This window comes from Lepisosteus oculatus, chromosome 22, assembly GCF_040954835.1.
Source record: "Lepisosteus oculatus isolate fLepOcu1 chromosome 22, fLepOcu1.hap2, whole genome shotgun sequence".
Taxonomy (NCBI): domain Eukaryota; kingdom Metazoa; phylum Chordata; class Actinopteri; order Semionotiformes; family Lepisosteidae; genus Lepisosteus; species Lepisosteus oculatus.
The window spans coordinates 7,428,684-7,446,496 of record NC_090717.1 but is presented as its reverse complement, the minus strand read 5'-3'; the positions used below and the strand labels follow the sequence as shown (position 1 = coordinate 7,446,496).

General features: G+C 42.4%; 2 protein-coding genes across 10 annotated transcripts; one reads left to right on the top strand and one right to left on the bottom strand.

Moving 5' to 3' along the window:
• Positions 1-4,434: 4,434 nt before the first annotated feature.
• ogfod2 (2-oxoglutarate and iron-dependent oxygenase domain containing 2) lies at positions 4,435-9,492 on the bottom strand. 8 transcript variants are annotated; one of them, XM_069181929.1, is made up of 9 exons: positions 9,140-9,492; positions 8,937-8,993; positions 8,667-8,777; positions 8,012-8,111; positions 7,654-7,778; positions 7,148-7,405; positions 5,873-6,356; positions 5,239-5,353; positions 4,493-4,600 (listed from the first exon to the last, which is right to left on the bottom strand). In XM_069181929.1, exons 1-7 carry the CDS (start codon positions 9,275-9,277, stop codon positions 6,084-6,086), a joined length of 1,062 nt encoding a protein of 353 aa, XP_069038030.1. In that variant the 5' UTR covers positions 9,278-9,492; the 3' UTR covers positions 4,493-4,600; positions 5,239-5,353; positions 5,873-6,083. The 8 variants fall into 8 exon arrangements, with proteins under 8 accessions (XP_015221608.2, XP_069038030.1, XP_015221606.2 ...); XM_015366120.2 differs by having other exon boundaries at positions 5,950-6,356; XM_015366119.2 differs by having other exon boundaries at positions 6,021-6,356.
• LOC138224476 (gypsy retrotransposon integrase-like protein 1) lies at positions 9,455-17,670 on the top strand. 2 transcript variants are annotated; one of them, XM_069181924.1, is made up of 8 exons: positions 9,455-9,774; positions 11,121-11,314; positions 12,693-12,804; positions 13,371-13,509; positions 14,113-14,167; positions 14,296-14,553; positions 14,918-15,034; positions 15,467-17,670. In XM_069181924.1, exons 1-8 carry the CDS (start codon positions 9,498-9,500, stop codon positions 15,716-15,718), a joined length of 1,404 nt encoding a protein of 467 aa, XP_069038025.1. In that variant the 5' UTR covers positions 9,455-9,497; the 3' UTR covers positions 15,719-17,670. The 2 variants fall into 2 exon arrangements, with proteins under 2 accessions (XP_069038025.1, XP_069038026.1); XM_069181925.1 differs by lacking the exon at positions 9,455-9,774 and adding an exon at positions 9,908-10,270.
• The last annotated feature ends 143 nt before the right edge of the window (positions 17,671-17,813 follow it).

Genomic DNA, 17,813 nt, shown 5'->3' with positions numbered 1-17,813 from the left:
AGGGATGTAGAGAGGTGTTACTTAGCATGTAGAGTGAGGCTCACAATTGGATGGTGAATATATTGGCTCCTGACTCTGTGGGAACCCATACCAAAACCGTGAGCAAGGTTTTACTATGGCCAGGGAAGGACTCCTCCCAAACAGCTAGGCCAGACAGAGGCAGACTGTTAATGAGTAAAGAGCAGAACTTTATCGATTCATCCCCAACCTCTTCTGAAAGGACAGCCCGTCACCAATGTTCGCTTGCTGTGAAAACACAGAAGGCATCTACTTTAGTGTCCTGCCCTTGTAATTTTTCTTCCTAATATTATTATTTTCTAGCAGACACCCCTAACCAAGATGAGGTGCAAGACATGTATAAAAAGCATTTAACAATCATGCACACATAAAATGCTTATAAGGTGAAGTCTGGCACAAGCAGGAAGAGCAAGACTACAGCTGCACCAGGCAAAACGAACCAGCACGCAGGCAGTGTGGACACCAAGGAGCAAGGAAGGTAGCCTGGTGGCCTGACCATGTCTACAGTGAGGAGGAGCAACAGGCAAACCACACTGCCAGCCTCAGTCAAGCACACACTGACAAATACAGGTCAGAGCTGAGAGACCACAGAGGCTGTCTGACCAGATGAGTGCTGAACAGGCGTTGAAAGGTGGTCTGGGAAAATGTGCACATGTACTTCTGACTGACACATCTGCTGCTCTCTTGCTTTATACTGCGCTGATGCTGCAGGAACTGTGATGTATCCATTATCAATTTGACAGTACTAGAATAGCAGTTCTGGTGCATCATTACTCAGAAACAGAACAATTCACAAGGAACATTCTGCAGACTTGGAGTAATACAAAAAATAGGATTTGCTTTTTATTTCTAACAATTACCTGTTGATGTCTGTCCAAGTGAGACATTGGATTAGATTAAGGCACTCATAAACAGCTTAGAACCATCTTACTTAGTGAACCAGAAACTTAGTTTGGCCTAGAAATCAAAGCTACAAGTGTAGAAGTCATGAGTGATTTAAATGTGCATTTCCAAGGGCAATACAGCCAGATAACTGAGGAATACAGTAAGAAACCTAGAAAAAGCATGCAAAGGAGCTATAAGGAGTGTCAAATATGTGTAGTTTGACACCTACCACAAACTATGCATACTCCCAACATACACACTTGGAGCGGTCTGTGGACATGACTGTGAACAGAAGAATTTGTGGGACTGTAAGTAGAAGAATTTATCACGAGTTTCATTCGGTACCTTATTGATCTCTTTGTGTCTGTCCTTGCTGACAATTTCTTCCAGTACTTCTCCCTCTCCCCTCACAAGCCTGTGACCAAACAAAAGAGTTTCGTTGGGGTAAAAAATATTTAAACACTGGCCTAGGTCAGCAACTAAGCCCACATTTCAAAACCCTTCACAGCAAGACGCGTAGTTCTCATATCTGTGGCAGCTATTGTTTGCTGTAAACCAGGCATGAACACGAGTAGTGCTCAAAACACATCCAATAGTGCATTATTATTTTTCATTATAAACTTGCAAAACAGATGCCAAAATCCTGGCCACTGTACAGCACAATTTATAAAGCAAATACAAAAAGAAATCAATTAAATTCAGTAAAAAAATTAAATGACAAAAAAAAGAGGCAGGCGGGGGTTAGGTGTGCAGAACGCAGTGCAGAGTGAAAAAAGATGTCAATCGAACAGCAAGCAATGCGTAGGTCAGGAATGCAGTAAAGAGGTGTCATCGAGTGGAGTGAAGTATCTCTTGAAGGACAGTGTGAGACATCACAGGTGCTGGGTATTAGGAGGAGTCTTAGGGAGGTGTTGAAAGGTGGTAAAGACTGAGCAGTTCTGATTTCAATGACGAGTGGTGAAGACAGCGGGAGCTGTAAATGAGCATGTCGACCTGGATGTGTCCACCTCCAGAAAGCCAGCGGGCCAGCGTCACGGTGTGGCACGAGAAACCAGGTGAGCACGGCAATTCTGAGAGCTGAACCGGGGAGGGGGGGAGCAGGAGGAGAGCTGCACCAATCTCTCCGGGAGAGCACCAGGGCCTGGACTAGAGGTCGGTGAGGAAGGGTCAGAGCTATGGCTATCGCTCAGTAAGAAGAGCGGAGATGGGCTGGGAACAAGGGAGAGAAAGGGGTCAAGACCTGGGGTTCTAGAGAAAGGAGGAGGGGGAGAGAGCGGAGGAGCCGAGGGGCACAGAGATGGACAGGTCGACAGAGGAGGGAGAACAGGGAGTGAAGAAAACAAGGTCTGATAGAAGCTGGGTGGTGATGTCAGAAAGATGCGAGAATGACCTCTTGATTTAAAGATTTGAAAACAAACTCCTCCCCATTAAGTCAATTCCTGGCAGAGAGATGCTGACAGGAAGAATGCCAGGTCTGGAGGCAGCTTCTCTGGCAAAAATGTAGTGGTCAAACGGAAAGAGAAAGTGATTATACTGCAGTGCTTTCCTGCCACATGAAACAACCCAGGGGTCTGGAGGGAATGTCTCTGAACCAGTCCAGTACCTTGTCCTGCCTGTCTCCGGATCCACAACCCTGCGGATGACACTCTGCTTGGCGTCCCACTCTTCCTTGGTCATGGGCCTCTTAGTGGCGATTCGTGCCTTCTGCTCATCTGTCATCACTGTGAGAGAGACAAGCCTGTGACAGCACTTCAAAAGGCTACAGTCCACTTGATCTGCTGTGCACACAGAAACTGACTATGCAAATATTAACATATTAAAGGCTATGCCTTTATCTTTGGATGCTTGCAAAGATACAATATCTCGGAAACCATTATAAATCAGAGTAATTAGTTTCACAGTACAATAGCATTTCATGCTGTAAATAATCAGTTCTTATTTCTGACTCTTCAACTCCTTTACAGTTCAAGATTTTCATGTCTTGATATTACATGTGAAATTAAATCTAGAGGTATTGCTATAGATGGCAAGACACTGAACCTTCCTGCTGCCTCTGGCCCTGCTCACCTGGCCTGAGCCATCTGGCCCTGCTCACCTGGCCTGAGCCATCTGGCCCTGCTCACCTGCCTTGTGCTCACCTGATCCTGCTCACCTGCCTTGTGCTCACCTGGCCTGAGCCATCTGACCCTGCTCACCTGGCCTGAGCCATCTGACCCTGCTCACCTGGCCTGAGCCATCTGACCCTGCTCACCTGGCCTGAGCCATCTGACCCTGCTCACCTGGCCTGAGCCATCTGACGCTGCTCACCTGCCTTGTGCTCACCTGACCCTGCTCACTTGGCCTGAGCTATCTGACCCTGCTCACCTAGCCTGAGCCATCTGACCCTGCTCACTTGGCCAGAACCATCTGACGCTGCTCACCTGCCTTGTGCTCACCTGACCCTGCTCACTTGGCCTGAGCTATCTGACCCTGCTCACCTAGCCTGAGCTATCTGACCCTGCTCACCTGACCCTGCTCACTTGGCCAGAACCATCTGACCCTTCTCACCTGGCCTGAGCCATCTCACCCTGCTCATCTGAACCGGCTCACCTGGCCTGAACCATCTGACCCCGCTCACCTGACCCTGCTCACCTGGCCCGAGCTCCACTGATGCTTCACTCTGCCATGTCTCCAGTGCGGTGGGAGCCTTGTCCAGCAGCAGGGCAGGAGTCTGAGGAACAGCAGCCTTCTCTGCTTTCTCCATTCTCTTCTTCAGCTTCTTCATTTTCTTCTTCATTTTCTTTTGCTTCTTTTTCTCCTTCCTTTTCTCCTTCTTCTCCCTGGCTTTGATCTTCTTCAGCCGACGTTTGGCCTTCCTCTTCCTCTTGGCCTCACTGTCACTTGACTCCGCCGAGGAAGAGGAAGACGAACCAGATGAGGAAGAGGAGGAAGAAAATGAGCTTCTCTTCCTCTTGGCTTTCGTCTTGTCTCTTTTGTCATCTGCCAAGCCAGAACACACATCATGCTTTCATTTGAACTCACGTCCATCTGGAAATACCGTAATGCATTATGACCACTCGCGCTTATGTAGACTGAATCAAACCTGTCTTCCTGAGGGAACCTGCCTTCAGGAAATATGAGAGAACACTATACCTTCCAAGATAATTGACACAATTCAGGGTTGAGCTGTAAACTTCAAAACCCACTACAGTGAATGACTGAGTTTACCATTGTGTAAAAGTCTGCAATTGTCACCTTATCTTCTGGAAGAATGTTTATTTTAAATCATCCAATTATTGGCCTCAGGAATAATAAATCTTTAAAAGGAGGCTAAACCACATTTAACTTGGGTCTTTGGTCAGCACGTGTATTTTTCCTAGAGGGGATGAAGTAATGTGTGAAGGGGGGGTCGGGGGTCAGACCTGGCTTCTTGCTGGAGGGGCGCCTGCTTTTCCTTTTAGGAGAAGGGCTCGTACTGCTGCTGGAGGAGGAGGAGGAGGAGGAGGAAGAACAGCTCCTCTGTCGTTTCTTCTTTGCTTCTTTTTTCTCCCGGGCCTGCCTGCTCTCACTCCTCCCCAAGGACTGGTCCCGGGACCGGCTGCGATCCATTGGGCTGTGCGGCCCAGTCCAGCCCAAGATGCCTGGAGGAATATAAAGAGCTGAGTCTGTTCCAGGCAGGCAGCACAGCTCCGGGTCCACTTCAGTCTAGGGGAATCTCCTAACAGGCGATGAAACAGCAACGAGAATATGCCCTGTACAAGCCAGGGTGATCGAGGTTGTGATCGCATTATTACACATTCGCTTGTGCCGTCGATAAAGGTTCATAAGCAGGCAGCTTTGAAGGGTGAGACTGCAAGTCTCCAAGCCGTTTAGTAAGAATCAATGTAATCATTCTACCCGCCAGGCAAATGACATTCTGTTAAAGGAAAAGATCACCAGATGGAGCAGTAAAGGTCCCGGAATCGCACACGTTTTAACATCTAAAGTCCTACCTGAAACGGACAGATACGGAACTATCCCCAGTTGTTAAACCTAGTGTAAGGCCACCCTCCTATTTTTGTAATGATACCAAATTTATTATTTTTAGAGAGGGTAAAGTATAAGCTGATAGGTAATAATCACATATCCATAATGATCATTCCTGCTCATAATTAAAAATAGCTGTTTTTCGTCACCGATAATAAGATGAAAAGCAATTAATGGTACACAATTCCCTCCACGGGCGACGTCACGTCAATTAGGTGTCCCGATGCAGTCCGCGCGCATGCGCAGGTGGCAGAAGGCCATATTCTCGCTGCGGACAGAATTTGGCAGCAGATTCAGTTGGAATAAAAAGAAATGAAATTTCTTACTTACCCTTTAACCACTACTTAAGTACTTCACTCCTGTTGACACTCGGTTTCCCAACACATTTAGTAAGCCGCTTCAAAAAGGTAAGTTCCTTTTATGCGTTTACTAGTTTCAATTAAATCTGTAAAATGCATTAACTAGTTATACATTTAGCTTGACTCTAAATACAGTATGTAAATATGCTTTGGAAGACAGCTAAGTATATTTTAATTAATCTGTAGGTGCATTTGTTAACACCGGATCTAAGACTACTGTTCTATCATGTTTTTATACCCCAACACTATGTGCAACGGCCAATAGCTTCCCTCTAGAAAACTCAGTCCAGAGCAAAAAACTATCCGGTTTCTCTTGCGGACTGTGTGGGATCAACAGACTCTAAACGTATACTTCTAGCAGAATCTAGTCTCACAAATATTACATTTCACACTTACAACTGTTGTACACGCAGCCATAAAAACACATTAAGATAAACATTTTTTAAATGCTCAGTTTATTATAAGACTCGCCCTAAAGGCAAGCAGCACACTCGATGCATGAAAATTCTCCTTTTTACAAAAACGCTGTGAAAGGATGATCACGGTAAAAAAATCACTGTGAATAAGTCATTTATTAATATGCTCGTAAAACGCTTGTACTGTACCGCGCTCTTTCAAAACACAAATTTCTGGTAGCTTTGTAGATCTACTGAGCTTTAGGAGGAAGGACAATTTCACATACTGTATATGACAAAAACGTATTTTTTCTTGGGCAGTTCAGTTTCCTTCCGGGTGGCGTAACTAGGTGCGTACCGTGTCCTGGATTAATACATCTTGCAGGGGAGCTCACTTGCTGGGTTGAGCCGAGCTGTGGTTCTAGGTCAGAGCACACGGCGTACTCGTGGAATTCTGCGAAGGGGGAACTTTTGTGAACCCGTCGGCGGAACCCTCCCCCTCCACCAGTTCGGGCTGCTTGTTGCACATGGGGCAGAGTTTGTTGCGCTCCTCTGAGGACCTCATCCACACAATGAGGTTCCAGCGCTGGCCTGCCGTGATGGGCAGCGCCCCGTGCAGCTGCTGCCCCCGGTGGAGGAGGCCCTCCGTTACACGGTGCTCGACTTCCACACACTCCGATTCATGGATGGGAACCTGCAGAGACGGAGAGACACTGAAGCTAAGCAGGTGTGAGCCTGGTCAGTACCTGGATGGGAGACCTCCTGGGAAAGCTAAGGTTGCTGCTGGAAGAGGTGTTATTGGGCCAGCAAGTGGTGCTCACTCTGCGGTCCATGTGGGTCCTAATGTCCCAGTATAGTGACGGGGACACTATACTGTAAACTGGTGCCGTCCTTCAGATGAGACGTAAAACCGAGGTCCTGACTCTCTGTTGTCATTAAAAATCCCGTTTGTCGAATAGAGTAGGGGTGTAACCCCGTTGTCCTGGCCAAATTTCCCATTGGCCCTTATCAATCATGGCCTCCTAATAATCCTCATCTATGAATTGGCTACATTACTCTGCTCTCCTCCCCACTGATAGCTGGTGTGTGGTGAGCGTTCTGGCGCACTATGGCTGCCGTCGCATCATCCAGGTGGATGCTGCACATTGGTGGTGGAGGGGAGTCCCCATTACCTGTAAAGCGCTTTGAGCGGAGTGAGTTGAATAAATATCTCAATTTAAATGTCTCCAACAATTTATAAAACCCCCTAAAATCGAGCAATTCAGCAGACAAATCCAGACAACTCTGCAGGTGGCGGAGGTAGTAAATGTCTCATCAGTCACAAGCACAACACACAGCAGCAGACCTCAGCTCAGTAAACCCCAATGGTGAGTTTAGATTGTAATGTTGTTTTATTTTAAGGTTCCTGATGTCAGTTTTATTTTGGACCATGAAAATGAATAGGTTCCTGTCTTTTCTGAAGCTGCCAAATCCTCGCTCACTCACCTCTTTCATGTTGCCAAAATACAGGTTTCCCTCGGTAAACTCCTGGCCTAGGGACACGTTCAGTGTGACCTCAGCGTTGTCGTAGTGGTAGCTCAAATCCAGGTCCTCACCCAAGGCGTACTTCACCACAAAAGCCTTATGGCTGTCGAGACAGTCCCCTCCGCAGTCTGGGTAAAGGAGCGCAGTAATGGGGCGGAGGTAGTCGACGCGCAGAGGGGTGATGAGTCCTTCATCAAATCCCAGCTCATTTAGCAAGATCTGTGTCAGAAAATAAAACACAGTGAAAGAAGGCACTAGTGTCATGTGTGTCATATATATATGTTCATTTGAAAAAGGTAAATTGGACATTACTTTTGTTTCAGAGCTAATATATCGTCTATGCTTCATCTTTGAAGTGAAAAATATACAGTTCTGTTTAAAACTCGTTTATCACAATCTGCCTTTTGCTAATTCATTTAATAATTTTGTTACATTTGGGCTGAAAAGGAGGTCAAGTGTTCTCATACCCCATAGTTGTTCATGGTGTTGGGCCGGCCTTTGGGACTGTCGGACTGCTCAAAATTCTCCAGTTCCTCAATCAGGTCTGTGCAGAACTGCTTCGTGAACACAGGCAAGCGGTAGACTCTTTCTGCTTCAGGTGGAAAGAACCATTGTATATTACTGAAAGGCTTAAATCCATTGTGCCTTTGCTTTAATGTTTTGTGCATGCACGTGTAAGAACCTTAAAATCTGATAGACATCTTTAATGAGATTACTTGCACACATAAATCAGATTACACTTAATTTAATGCCCTTTGGTACATTAAAACCGGAAAGTCATTGTAAGGAATCTTAAATTATTTAATGCTGCCAAAATTGTATTACCTGCCAGGGGTTGAATGAAACTGTGCAGGCCTTCTACTGTAGCATGTTTTGAGCGTGAATAGTTCACAATCTGCAGAAATTCAGGGGCCAAGTAGGATTCCTAAAGAGAGCAGAAGTCAGTTCTGTTTCTTTTTTAAAAATATTTTAATTTCACATTTCACAAACTTACATGTTTTTTTTTCTTTTCAGTTTGTGAATGAGCAATTCATCTGCTTCTACAAAAAGGAAATGTATTCTACAGATACAAGTTTCTAATCACACAGCATTTCAATTGAACTAATAGTGGTTGTAGCCAGCACTGCTGCCTTACAACTCTTGGGCTCCTGGTTTGATTCCTGATTGGGAGACCTTTTGTTTTGAGTTGGAAAGTTCACTTTGTGTAGGGTTTCCATTTCAGGGTGCTCCAGTTTTCTTCTGTCTTCAACGGACATGACATGCTAATTGGTGTCTGTAACTTGTCCCTGTGTGTGTCCTAAGATGGACAGGCATCCTGTCCCAGGCTAGCCCAAACTTTACACCTTGTGCTTTTAGTTGGGGATCCAGTTTACTGTGATCCTGGGATAGAGTAGCCATAGCTGATGGATGGATGAATTTTGGTTATGTGGCTGTAATGTAGTTACACATCATAAAGGGATAACAGTGCTGTTAACCGTACCTGTAAAACATACACATGCCTGTGCAGGGGCTTATAGAATTCACTTATGAAAGCTGTTCTTTCAGCTGACTTGACACCTAGTTGTCGTCGTCTCTGAATCTCTGCTTCAATCTGGGGGAAATATTTGTAAAAATTAATTAAGGGCTTGTAAAATGGCATTCGTGCTCAGAATCGTAAGCGTAAATTGACAATTGGTTCAGAACAAAAAATAATATTTCTGTAATTTTATTTCAGTTCTGAATGGGGTGAGGGGGACTATTTGTGAGTTACCTTCTTCAGAATGTCCTCAAAATGCTGGTTAGTTGTGCATCCATGATTTCTCAGCACCTGAAACGGAGGTACACTTGTGAATTTCAAAAGCTTACAAACATCCACTATAGATGGAATCAAGCAATTAATTTAGATGTTATTGTGAGTTATTCTCAAGTGCCACTGTATATATGCTACATGCTTATATTGGAAATGGTACATACCGCCTGATAATCTTTTCTGAACTGCAGCTCAGAAATGAATTTAACGTGTAATTTATATTCTCCAAGATAAATATTGTCCGTGCAAAAACAGGCACAAGAATAGAATTTCTGTCCTACGACACCTTTTGTAGAGTCCATTTTTTATGATTTTGCTTTATGATTTTTATGATTCTGCATAACTAAGTCGTTGAATATGAATTCAGTTAAATTGCTCTCGTTAACATTTCTGAGCTTTCTGAAAATGCTTTTGAAAGTGAACTTCCGTTTGCTTATTCTTTCTACGACCAAATAAAAGAAATGGTAAAAACAGTTGTTTTACTTAACCCCCGGATGTTTTTATCATGTAGCCCAACTCTAAATGTGTCCGGAAAGAAACGTCCACCTTGAAGACATTGGTTCTCACAAACAATACAAAACACAACGAGGCTTCAATATACTGTATGTTTTCTTAGGGTCAGCAATGACGAGTGTCATCAAAGTGAAGAAAGAAGAGAAAGAATGTAATGGCAATGCAGAATCCGTGAAGAGGTACAAGCACGTCTATAAATATATTACTAAAGGAAAATACTCCAAACATCTCCCCGATCATAAAAAGAGAACCATACGGAGGTGTGCTGCAAATTTTGCCGTGGAAGGTAATATTTCTATTTTTAATAGAAGTACATATATATATAAGAATTGTATGTGAAAAGACCTTATTCCTTGTTTAATTTGCCCTGTCTCTTTAATACATTATCCGACGGGTTTCCTTGCAGTCCGTCAGTAAAAACCTTCCGGTTTTGGGGGAGCAACAAGAAGACGTTGAAGGGGCTGCGCCAAAGCCTCGCTAATAATAATAATAATAGTAGGGAGAGCTGTAAGGGCTCACCGGTTTAGTCCGAGTGAGGGGAAACGCGAACGTCGGTGAAATTATTTCGCTTCTTTTCCGTTCGGTGCGGTGGCACCTCGTACAAGAAGTCCAGATGTTGAGTATGGACTCTTTGCAAGTGGCCGAGGAGGAGGTCGTAGAATCCACCTCCAACAGACTGGAAGATATCTACACCTTCCTAGCCGAAGGCTGCTATCCTCAGACCATGAGTCCCATAAGGAAGAAGAATCTGAAGCGATATGCTCAGAAATTCATCATAGAAGGTACCGGAAGTGTGCCGACACGATTAAAACGGGTCTCGGTGGCCTCTGAGCATCATTGTACAAGTGTCGAGGTCAGGCGTCCCCACTGAATAGTTGTTATATCACGTAGAGCACCGTATCGAGAGAGAGAAAAAAAACTGCCTGCTAAATTTATATCGTCGCAGATTCAAGGCCTCGTTTTGTGCAGAGCAGAAACCAGTGGCTTCCTCAGAAACTGTACAGAGGGACTTCATAAAAAAAAAAGGGAAAAATGTCAAATTAGCCCTGCCAGAGCTCATGATGAAATCGTGCTCTGGTCATATTAACTTCACCTGTACATAACTTGTCATGAACATAAGTTTTAGATATTAAATTACAATACATTTATGGGAAGATTGGGGGTGCCTATGGAAAGTGGCCTTTTGGAAATCAGGTCTGCAAGAAGGAACAGGCTGATGCCCGAAGAAGTCAGAACTCCTGGTCTAACAGATGTTACTCATAGTTTTGCCATCTGTTTTCTGAGGTAGAACATTCATATTGTTCATCGTATTTTGAAAATGTTTTGCGATAAATGTCCTGAACTGTCAAAACAGAAAAAGAGACACAGTTCTGAAGTCTAAAAGATGGCATTGGAGTCTGTTCTGAAGAGTTTTTCGTTGTTTGTAAACCGAGATTTATCGCTGGAGTTCAATAGCAGTTTTGAACTTTAAAACATGTTCTTAGCTCTGGTAATACCATTCAAATAATTCCTCCTTCTTCTCGTTTTTAATGGAGGAATGCTGTGCTTTTGGTTAACTGTGAGAAAAGGATAGCTGCAGCCTGAAAAGAAGTCTAAACAATGTTGTTTTTCCTGGGGCCCGTGTATTGCCAGGCGGTCGGCTGTTCTACGTGGGGCAGAAGAAAGAGGAGAAGCGTGAGGTTGTGATCGACGCCGAGAGGAAACGGCAGGTGTTTCTCGAGTGTCACTTCAGTGACATTGGCCACCACCTGGGGCAGAAGAAAACCGTTCACAGGATCCAGAGCAAATATTACTGGCTTGGAATAGTGAAGGATGTGGTGGACTGGGTATGTAGAGGTGCTCTGATTGGGCCACATGCACTGTCAAAATGAGTGATGGCGGGTAGTTGCCTTTTATTAAGCAGCAGCAATTAGTGAATATCTTTTGTATTTTGATTAAACAAAGAATTTTGCAAAGACTGCTTGTAGGGTCCACTTATACATAAGAAGGGCTAAACAGTATTCTCTCATTTATTACCTACAGTATCTCTCTCATTTGATTGATAGAAGTGTGACAGGTAGCCAGTTTGTCAGCTTTGATAACATGGCTGGGCAGCTTGTTCCAGACTCCCACAACCCTTTGTGTAAAAAGTGCCTCCTAGTCTCAGTTCGAAGTGCACTTCCCTGTAGTTGCCACTGGTGTCCTCTGATCCATGTTCTTCTGTGAGTTCTAATGAAGTCCAGTTGATTTCTGCCAGTTCCCTTGAGAGTGTAACCGGGCTGTTTTCAGTCATTGTTCATATTGTGTTAAGTGTTTTCAGTTAATGACTAAAAGATTCTGTTCTTTTGGTCTGTTGGAGAAAGATATTGGTCACCTTCTCTGGACTTTTCCTTGTCTGAATAAGCTCTTGCTCCTGCATTATTTTAACATAACATCCTTTAATGTTTTTTCTGCACTTTTATATGCTTCTTCTAACTAGAAGACAAAGTGATGGCCAGAAGAAAATTGTCAACATAACCTAGCTTTTTCATGCTCAATATCTCACAGGTTCTGTGTATGCTGTATGATATTGTTATCTGCATTGAATATACTAGGTACTTGTCTACATTAAATATCTGTTGGTACCAAGGGGTAGGTAGACTAGGGAAAAATAAACTGATTTGTTTTTGCATTATGTTCACCTGCTGAAATTTGATTTTAAGCATGACATAAAAACATCTGGCACATGAGAAGGAAGAACGTGTGTTAGTAACGAAAACAGTTCATTTTATTAGAATTTGATTTACTCACTGAATCATTTTAAAGTGCTACATAATTATTTGGGCAAATTTCACAATTTGAAAGGGTTTTAACTGATGAAATCGAGGCTTTTTCATGAGCAAAGTTTATTATAGCACACATTACAAATAATCCTTGGATCTTAAACCATTAGTTTTTATGATATTTTTGATAATTGATAATGGTTTTTTATGATAAAGAAAAATTCTAAAATCAATACTTACTGTAGTGTAATAAACACTTTACAGTATATGAATTTTAAATAGGTCTTTGTTTTTGTAGATTCTCTTTACTGAAATCCTGGCCATTTATTGCTTTAAGTGCTATTTGCTGATATGTACTTATTAAAGTTTCTGACTGTGAATAGGATTGAATATTGTTAACGGACTGTAACAAAACCCTTCTTTTTATCCCTGTTTATTTTGATTCTTATTGTGTGTTTTTTAGATTAAAGTCTGTGAAACCTGCCAAAACGCCGAGCGTAATAAAAATATGTCCAGGAAAGTGCGACCCATCAAAGTTGAAGCTCCCTGGGAGATCCTTGGCATCAACATTTTTGGTAACCCAACATCTTATAGCAATCATGTCCAAAGCGAAAACACGTTTTTAAAAAGGATGTGGCTGGAAATCCAGCTGCATGACTGTAAGTCATGCCTAAGCTCTCAAAAGTGAAATAAGTAACATGCAGAGTATCAAGCTTTAATGCAAACAGGGATTTTTGGCTGCGTTTTTTTTTTACTTTAAGTTTCTGAGTATCTGGAAACTCATGAAAGTTCGTTGTCTCTTTTCTGTCAGTTGCCAAGATTTTTGTTTAAGTACTGGCGAGCATAGTGCTGGTCTCTCTCGACATTTCTGTGAAACCACTTCAGTTGGAGTGATTGCAGTTCACAGAAAAACCATACCACCTTGTTCCTGAACTTTTTGGAAAAGATGGCTTTTGGAAAAGATTGCATGTAGTTAAAAACAAACTGTGATAAATTATGTTGCTCTTGAAAATTCATGCAACTAACTTTTTTTTTTAACAATCTCATTGTGTTTTTATGACCCATAGACAAAGTGGTGAATAGGGTATTGGTCTGTCTGCGTTAAACAAACTTCTTCCTTTGTGTTTTGTTTGGGTTCCAGGTCCTTTTCCAGAAACAAAGAGAGATAATACGTACGTTGTCGTAATAACAGATTATTTAAGCAAGTGGGTAGAAGCTGTTCCCATACAGAAGAAGGACTCTCTGTCAGTAGCCCGATGCATTTCTTCAACATTTTACAGGTAATATAAATAAGTGGGACTTCATAGACCTTAGAACATGAGACTATAAGTACGGAGGTCATTTTGACACATCTGGGCCTTGTTGAGTAGCTAATTGATCCAAGGATCACATACAGACATTTCTGGAAAGATGTCCAACCAGGCAGCTGGATGGATGGTGTGTTCCACACTCCTGCAACCATCTGGGTAAAGAAATACCTTCAATTCTCAGTTTTCAGCACACTTCCATGTAGTTTCCACTTGTGTCCTCTGGTTTGTGTTCCACTCTTCATTTGGAATGTCACATGAATTCCTCATTTTAGTTGTTCTTTAAACTTGTAGAAACGTGCTTTGATCTTCACTACTTTTAAGAAAAATCCTAAACGGACTCCTATTAACATCAGGGAAGAAACTCGGCGATAGTGTTTATAAATATGCACCGTAAATTAATGACTACTGCAGATTATAACAACATGAACATCAGATTCTCATATTGTTTTTGTGTGTCAGTACAGTGCAATGAAATACCTAGTTTGCAGCAAAGGTTGCTTGTGATTTAAATGCTGGTTATCTTTGATTATGTGATTAAAGTGTTTTTTTTTTTCAATTTGAATCCAAAACTAGGTTTGGGTCAGCTAAAACAGTGTTTTGCTGTCAAAGCACGGAATTCTGTGAAGAGGTAAGAAAAAAGTTGTTTGTACACCGTGTTCAGCTTGTGCTGTTTGCACAAGTTTGCTCTTCTGTTTTCGTTTTCCTTTGTGTTTTAGCTCACTGTCAATTGGAAGCCTGATTTTTGTCTCTTCTCAGGTGACCAAGCTCTTGTGTGACAAGTGGAATATAGTCCAGAAAGTCTCTCCTGTGGATCAGCCTCAGCTCTCCGCCCTGTATGACCGCAGCAATGACATGTTGAAAGAAGCCATCAGACAGGTGGTGACTGAGAAACAGGCCGACTGGGATGACTACCTCGATCCTGTGCTGTTCGTATTCAGAAACTCCATCAACCCCACTACCAAATTCACACCCTTCTATATAATGTTCAACAGAGAAGCAAACTTACCAAACGAGGTGCGAGATCATAAAGATTTCTTTTTCAAATGTACTGTTATTTACTACAAGGATTTTTTAAAGGCACAGCAATAAGGAAGAGTTTTGTTATAAATTAATATGCAGTTACTGTGCCCTGCAGAGCTGTGCTTTGACGCAGATCTGTCTGAGAATGTGTTCTATAGTTGCAGAGTGTTAGACCTGATGAAAAATCTCTTCTATTCCATCCTGCCACAAGTGCAATGCACAATTTTTAGACCAGTGGTTGGTCTGATGGTTGCTTGTGCCAAAGATCGTGTGAATTGACTGGATGTAATCATGTTTGACTGTGAAAGGGAAGTCCTTGTCTCCACCGGTTTTTAACCCTCCCGTTTTCTTTGGAAAGATCGAGTTCGACCCCCTCAGGGATCACCAAGGGCAAGAGGGGTGCCCCATCAAGGATGAGAGTGTGACCAGCTTCACCGCTGCAATGCAAGAGCAACAGAACACTGTGAAACAGCTGGTAAATGAGCCGTCATGTGTTTCTCTAAGTGCGAGCCTGCCAAACCGAACACACGGCAAATAATGAACAAATGTATAGAATTCAGGTTTATTATGAATTTTGACAAAAATGCGGCATTAACATTATCCTTCCATTAATGCAACTGTGTATTAAGTGAATAAGAACAGGTACCTTGAATCTTCATTCCTTCATGTTTTCCATTTCTGTGTTGTCATCATACCATGTGCCATAAGATGCAAGATGGGCATGAAAACTGCCAGTAAGAGCAGTGGCAGTATAAAAAGAAACAGTGCTGCACTAGGGTAAGACTCCAAAAGGAAAAATTAAAGTGGTGATACAGAAGGGATACCTTATCAAGAAGAGTGGAATTGTGTATTAAAGGAGAGCTGTGTTACATTGTGGATTGGCAGTGTCTCTGCTTTTCATTCACAGGTAATAGCCAACATGAATGCGGCTTACAAACAGGAAAAGAAGAATGCCAAGCGGAGAGCGCGGACCATGCCTTCCATAACGTTCAAGGTGACAGACCCCATATTTGGACCAGGAGACTCTGCACAGCTTAAGAAGCTCAAAGAAAGTCACTACCTGTCTTTTCCAGTGGAAACTGTTCTGACAGCAGACCAGACTGGGCCTGATGGCAAGAAGAGAGACTCGGAGTACACTCCTGTTCCTCATGTTCACTGAAGATGCAGGAGTCTTGGAGGTGTGACATGGAGACGGACTTCCACACTGGTTCTGTAGGGAGTTCCTGCATTCATATGCAGGAAGCAGCCCATATCTTGGCATACGCTTCATTGTCTTGAACATCTGCCTTAATGTGCACTGTAGATTGCACAATATTTTGGGAAGCGGCATTGTCTGTCCACACTACAGACAGAAGAAGTCCTGGAGAGTTTCCAAGCGAAGAACAAGCTGAAGATGAAGCCATGCTTTTTGAATCGGGTCTCCGGCTCAACTTGGTTTTGCATGCTACTTCTTCTATAACTCCTCCAAAACACAAAGACTGTGGAGAGCAGTTTAGCTGGTTTCCCATTTACTTTACTCTGTTTCAATTTGCAACTAACTTTCCGTTTACAGCAAGATACTTCACAGGGATGACTTTTCATCAAAATAACATTTGTTATTTCACAGTGAAGCCATCATTGACTTCAGAAGAACTTTGGGAGATCATCCTTCAAGCCAGGATAATAAAATAACAGAGAAGAGATTTTTTCATTCTTGCCTCTGACCCTTTTAATTTATTTTGGTTTAATTAGGTACTCCGGATAGAATTAATCGGAGACTAAAATTGTAACCAATCTCGAAGAGCCCACATTGAAGTACTGCATCTTATTTTCTCAGTCTTAATGCATATGAACTAAGGTTTTTGAAAACAGATTGGATGCTGGAGTTTCATGTGACAGTGTGCCACAATATTCTGTATATTATAAGTACAGATTATTCCAATCTCAGTGCATATGGCTTTATTTATAAAGATCACACAATCGGAGGCATGTTTGCGATCTGAAGTTCTGCCTCATCAGTCCCAGTCTAAATGTATTCATTTTTTCGTGCCCTCAAATCACTGTTGTTTTTTTCATTACTAACAAAGTTGAAATGACTAATTGCTTCTCATCCATGATCTTCATGGGCTCCTGTTCAGAGTATCAGTAATATTTGTCATTTGTAGTATGCTAAACATACAGAACTGTTGAATAGTATTTTGGAACACATGAAGATAAAATAGAAATGCCATTCTATATTCCAGGATGAACTGCACCAGCTCCTGCAGCCTACTTTAGAAGTAGACTGTGCCCTGAGGTAATCTCAGACGTGATGTTGAATGTGGATGCTAAGCCTACTGAGCACCCTGAGTCTGGTTTGAAGGCAATAAATCTGGTTTAATTGCCCAGTGCGGGCAAGGTCTAACATTATTATTATTAAGCTGTTCCTTACGAGTGGAGGGCCATCACTTCAGAAGTAGAGCCAGTTATCAGTGCTTGTCTTAACTTATCTTTTTCAAATTGAACTGTATGCAGTTCTGTATCAAATGTTGTTGTTGTTGTCATTGGAATTCTGTAGGGTGCAGTGGTTCTCAGTGCTGATCCTGAGGGTTCCTTTGGTGCGAATAAAGAGACAGGATCGAGAGCCCCTGGCAAAGTGTGTGGTGGCCAATGACCTTTCTAGAATTTTTGTGGACTCAAGTGTTTAATTTTGGTTTGCAATAACTTATTTTCAGAGATGTTCACTTTTTATTTCTAATGGGTTTCTCCTGCATGTGCAGCTTTGTAAGATGTGGGACTTAATTTCATATAGGTGCGATTTGTTGAATCCGCTTTCTCCCAGCTGACATCTCATTCAATCTCACAATGACTGTGCTGCTTAAAAAAAACACCTTTTCATACTCTACATGAATGTGGTGCAAACGTAGGAGGGGTATGTGGATCTGTATATATATTTTGCCCTTGTAGGGAATTGTTTGGATTTGGAATAATAAAATAACTTTAGTCTTTCAGCATGGCTTTTTGGTTAATTGGGTAGATTCTTATGCCAGCAGCACTAAAACTGTCTTTAGAAATGTACATGCTTTCCTTTGGATGTGTACAGTACAAAGTGCTTTTTACACATGAATGTAAATATATGGTCTTATCTCTGAATCATTTTCTACTGTTAGTGTCTTCCAAAAAAAATGGTAAATGACAAAACTGGATTAATTTATTTGACTGTTTCAGCTGCATGTTCAAAACTGCTGCCCGAGAGAGCTTTGTTTCATCTCCACTCTTTCAGAACAATATTTTAT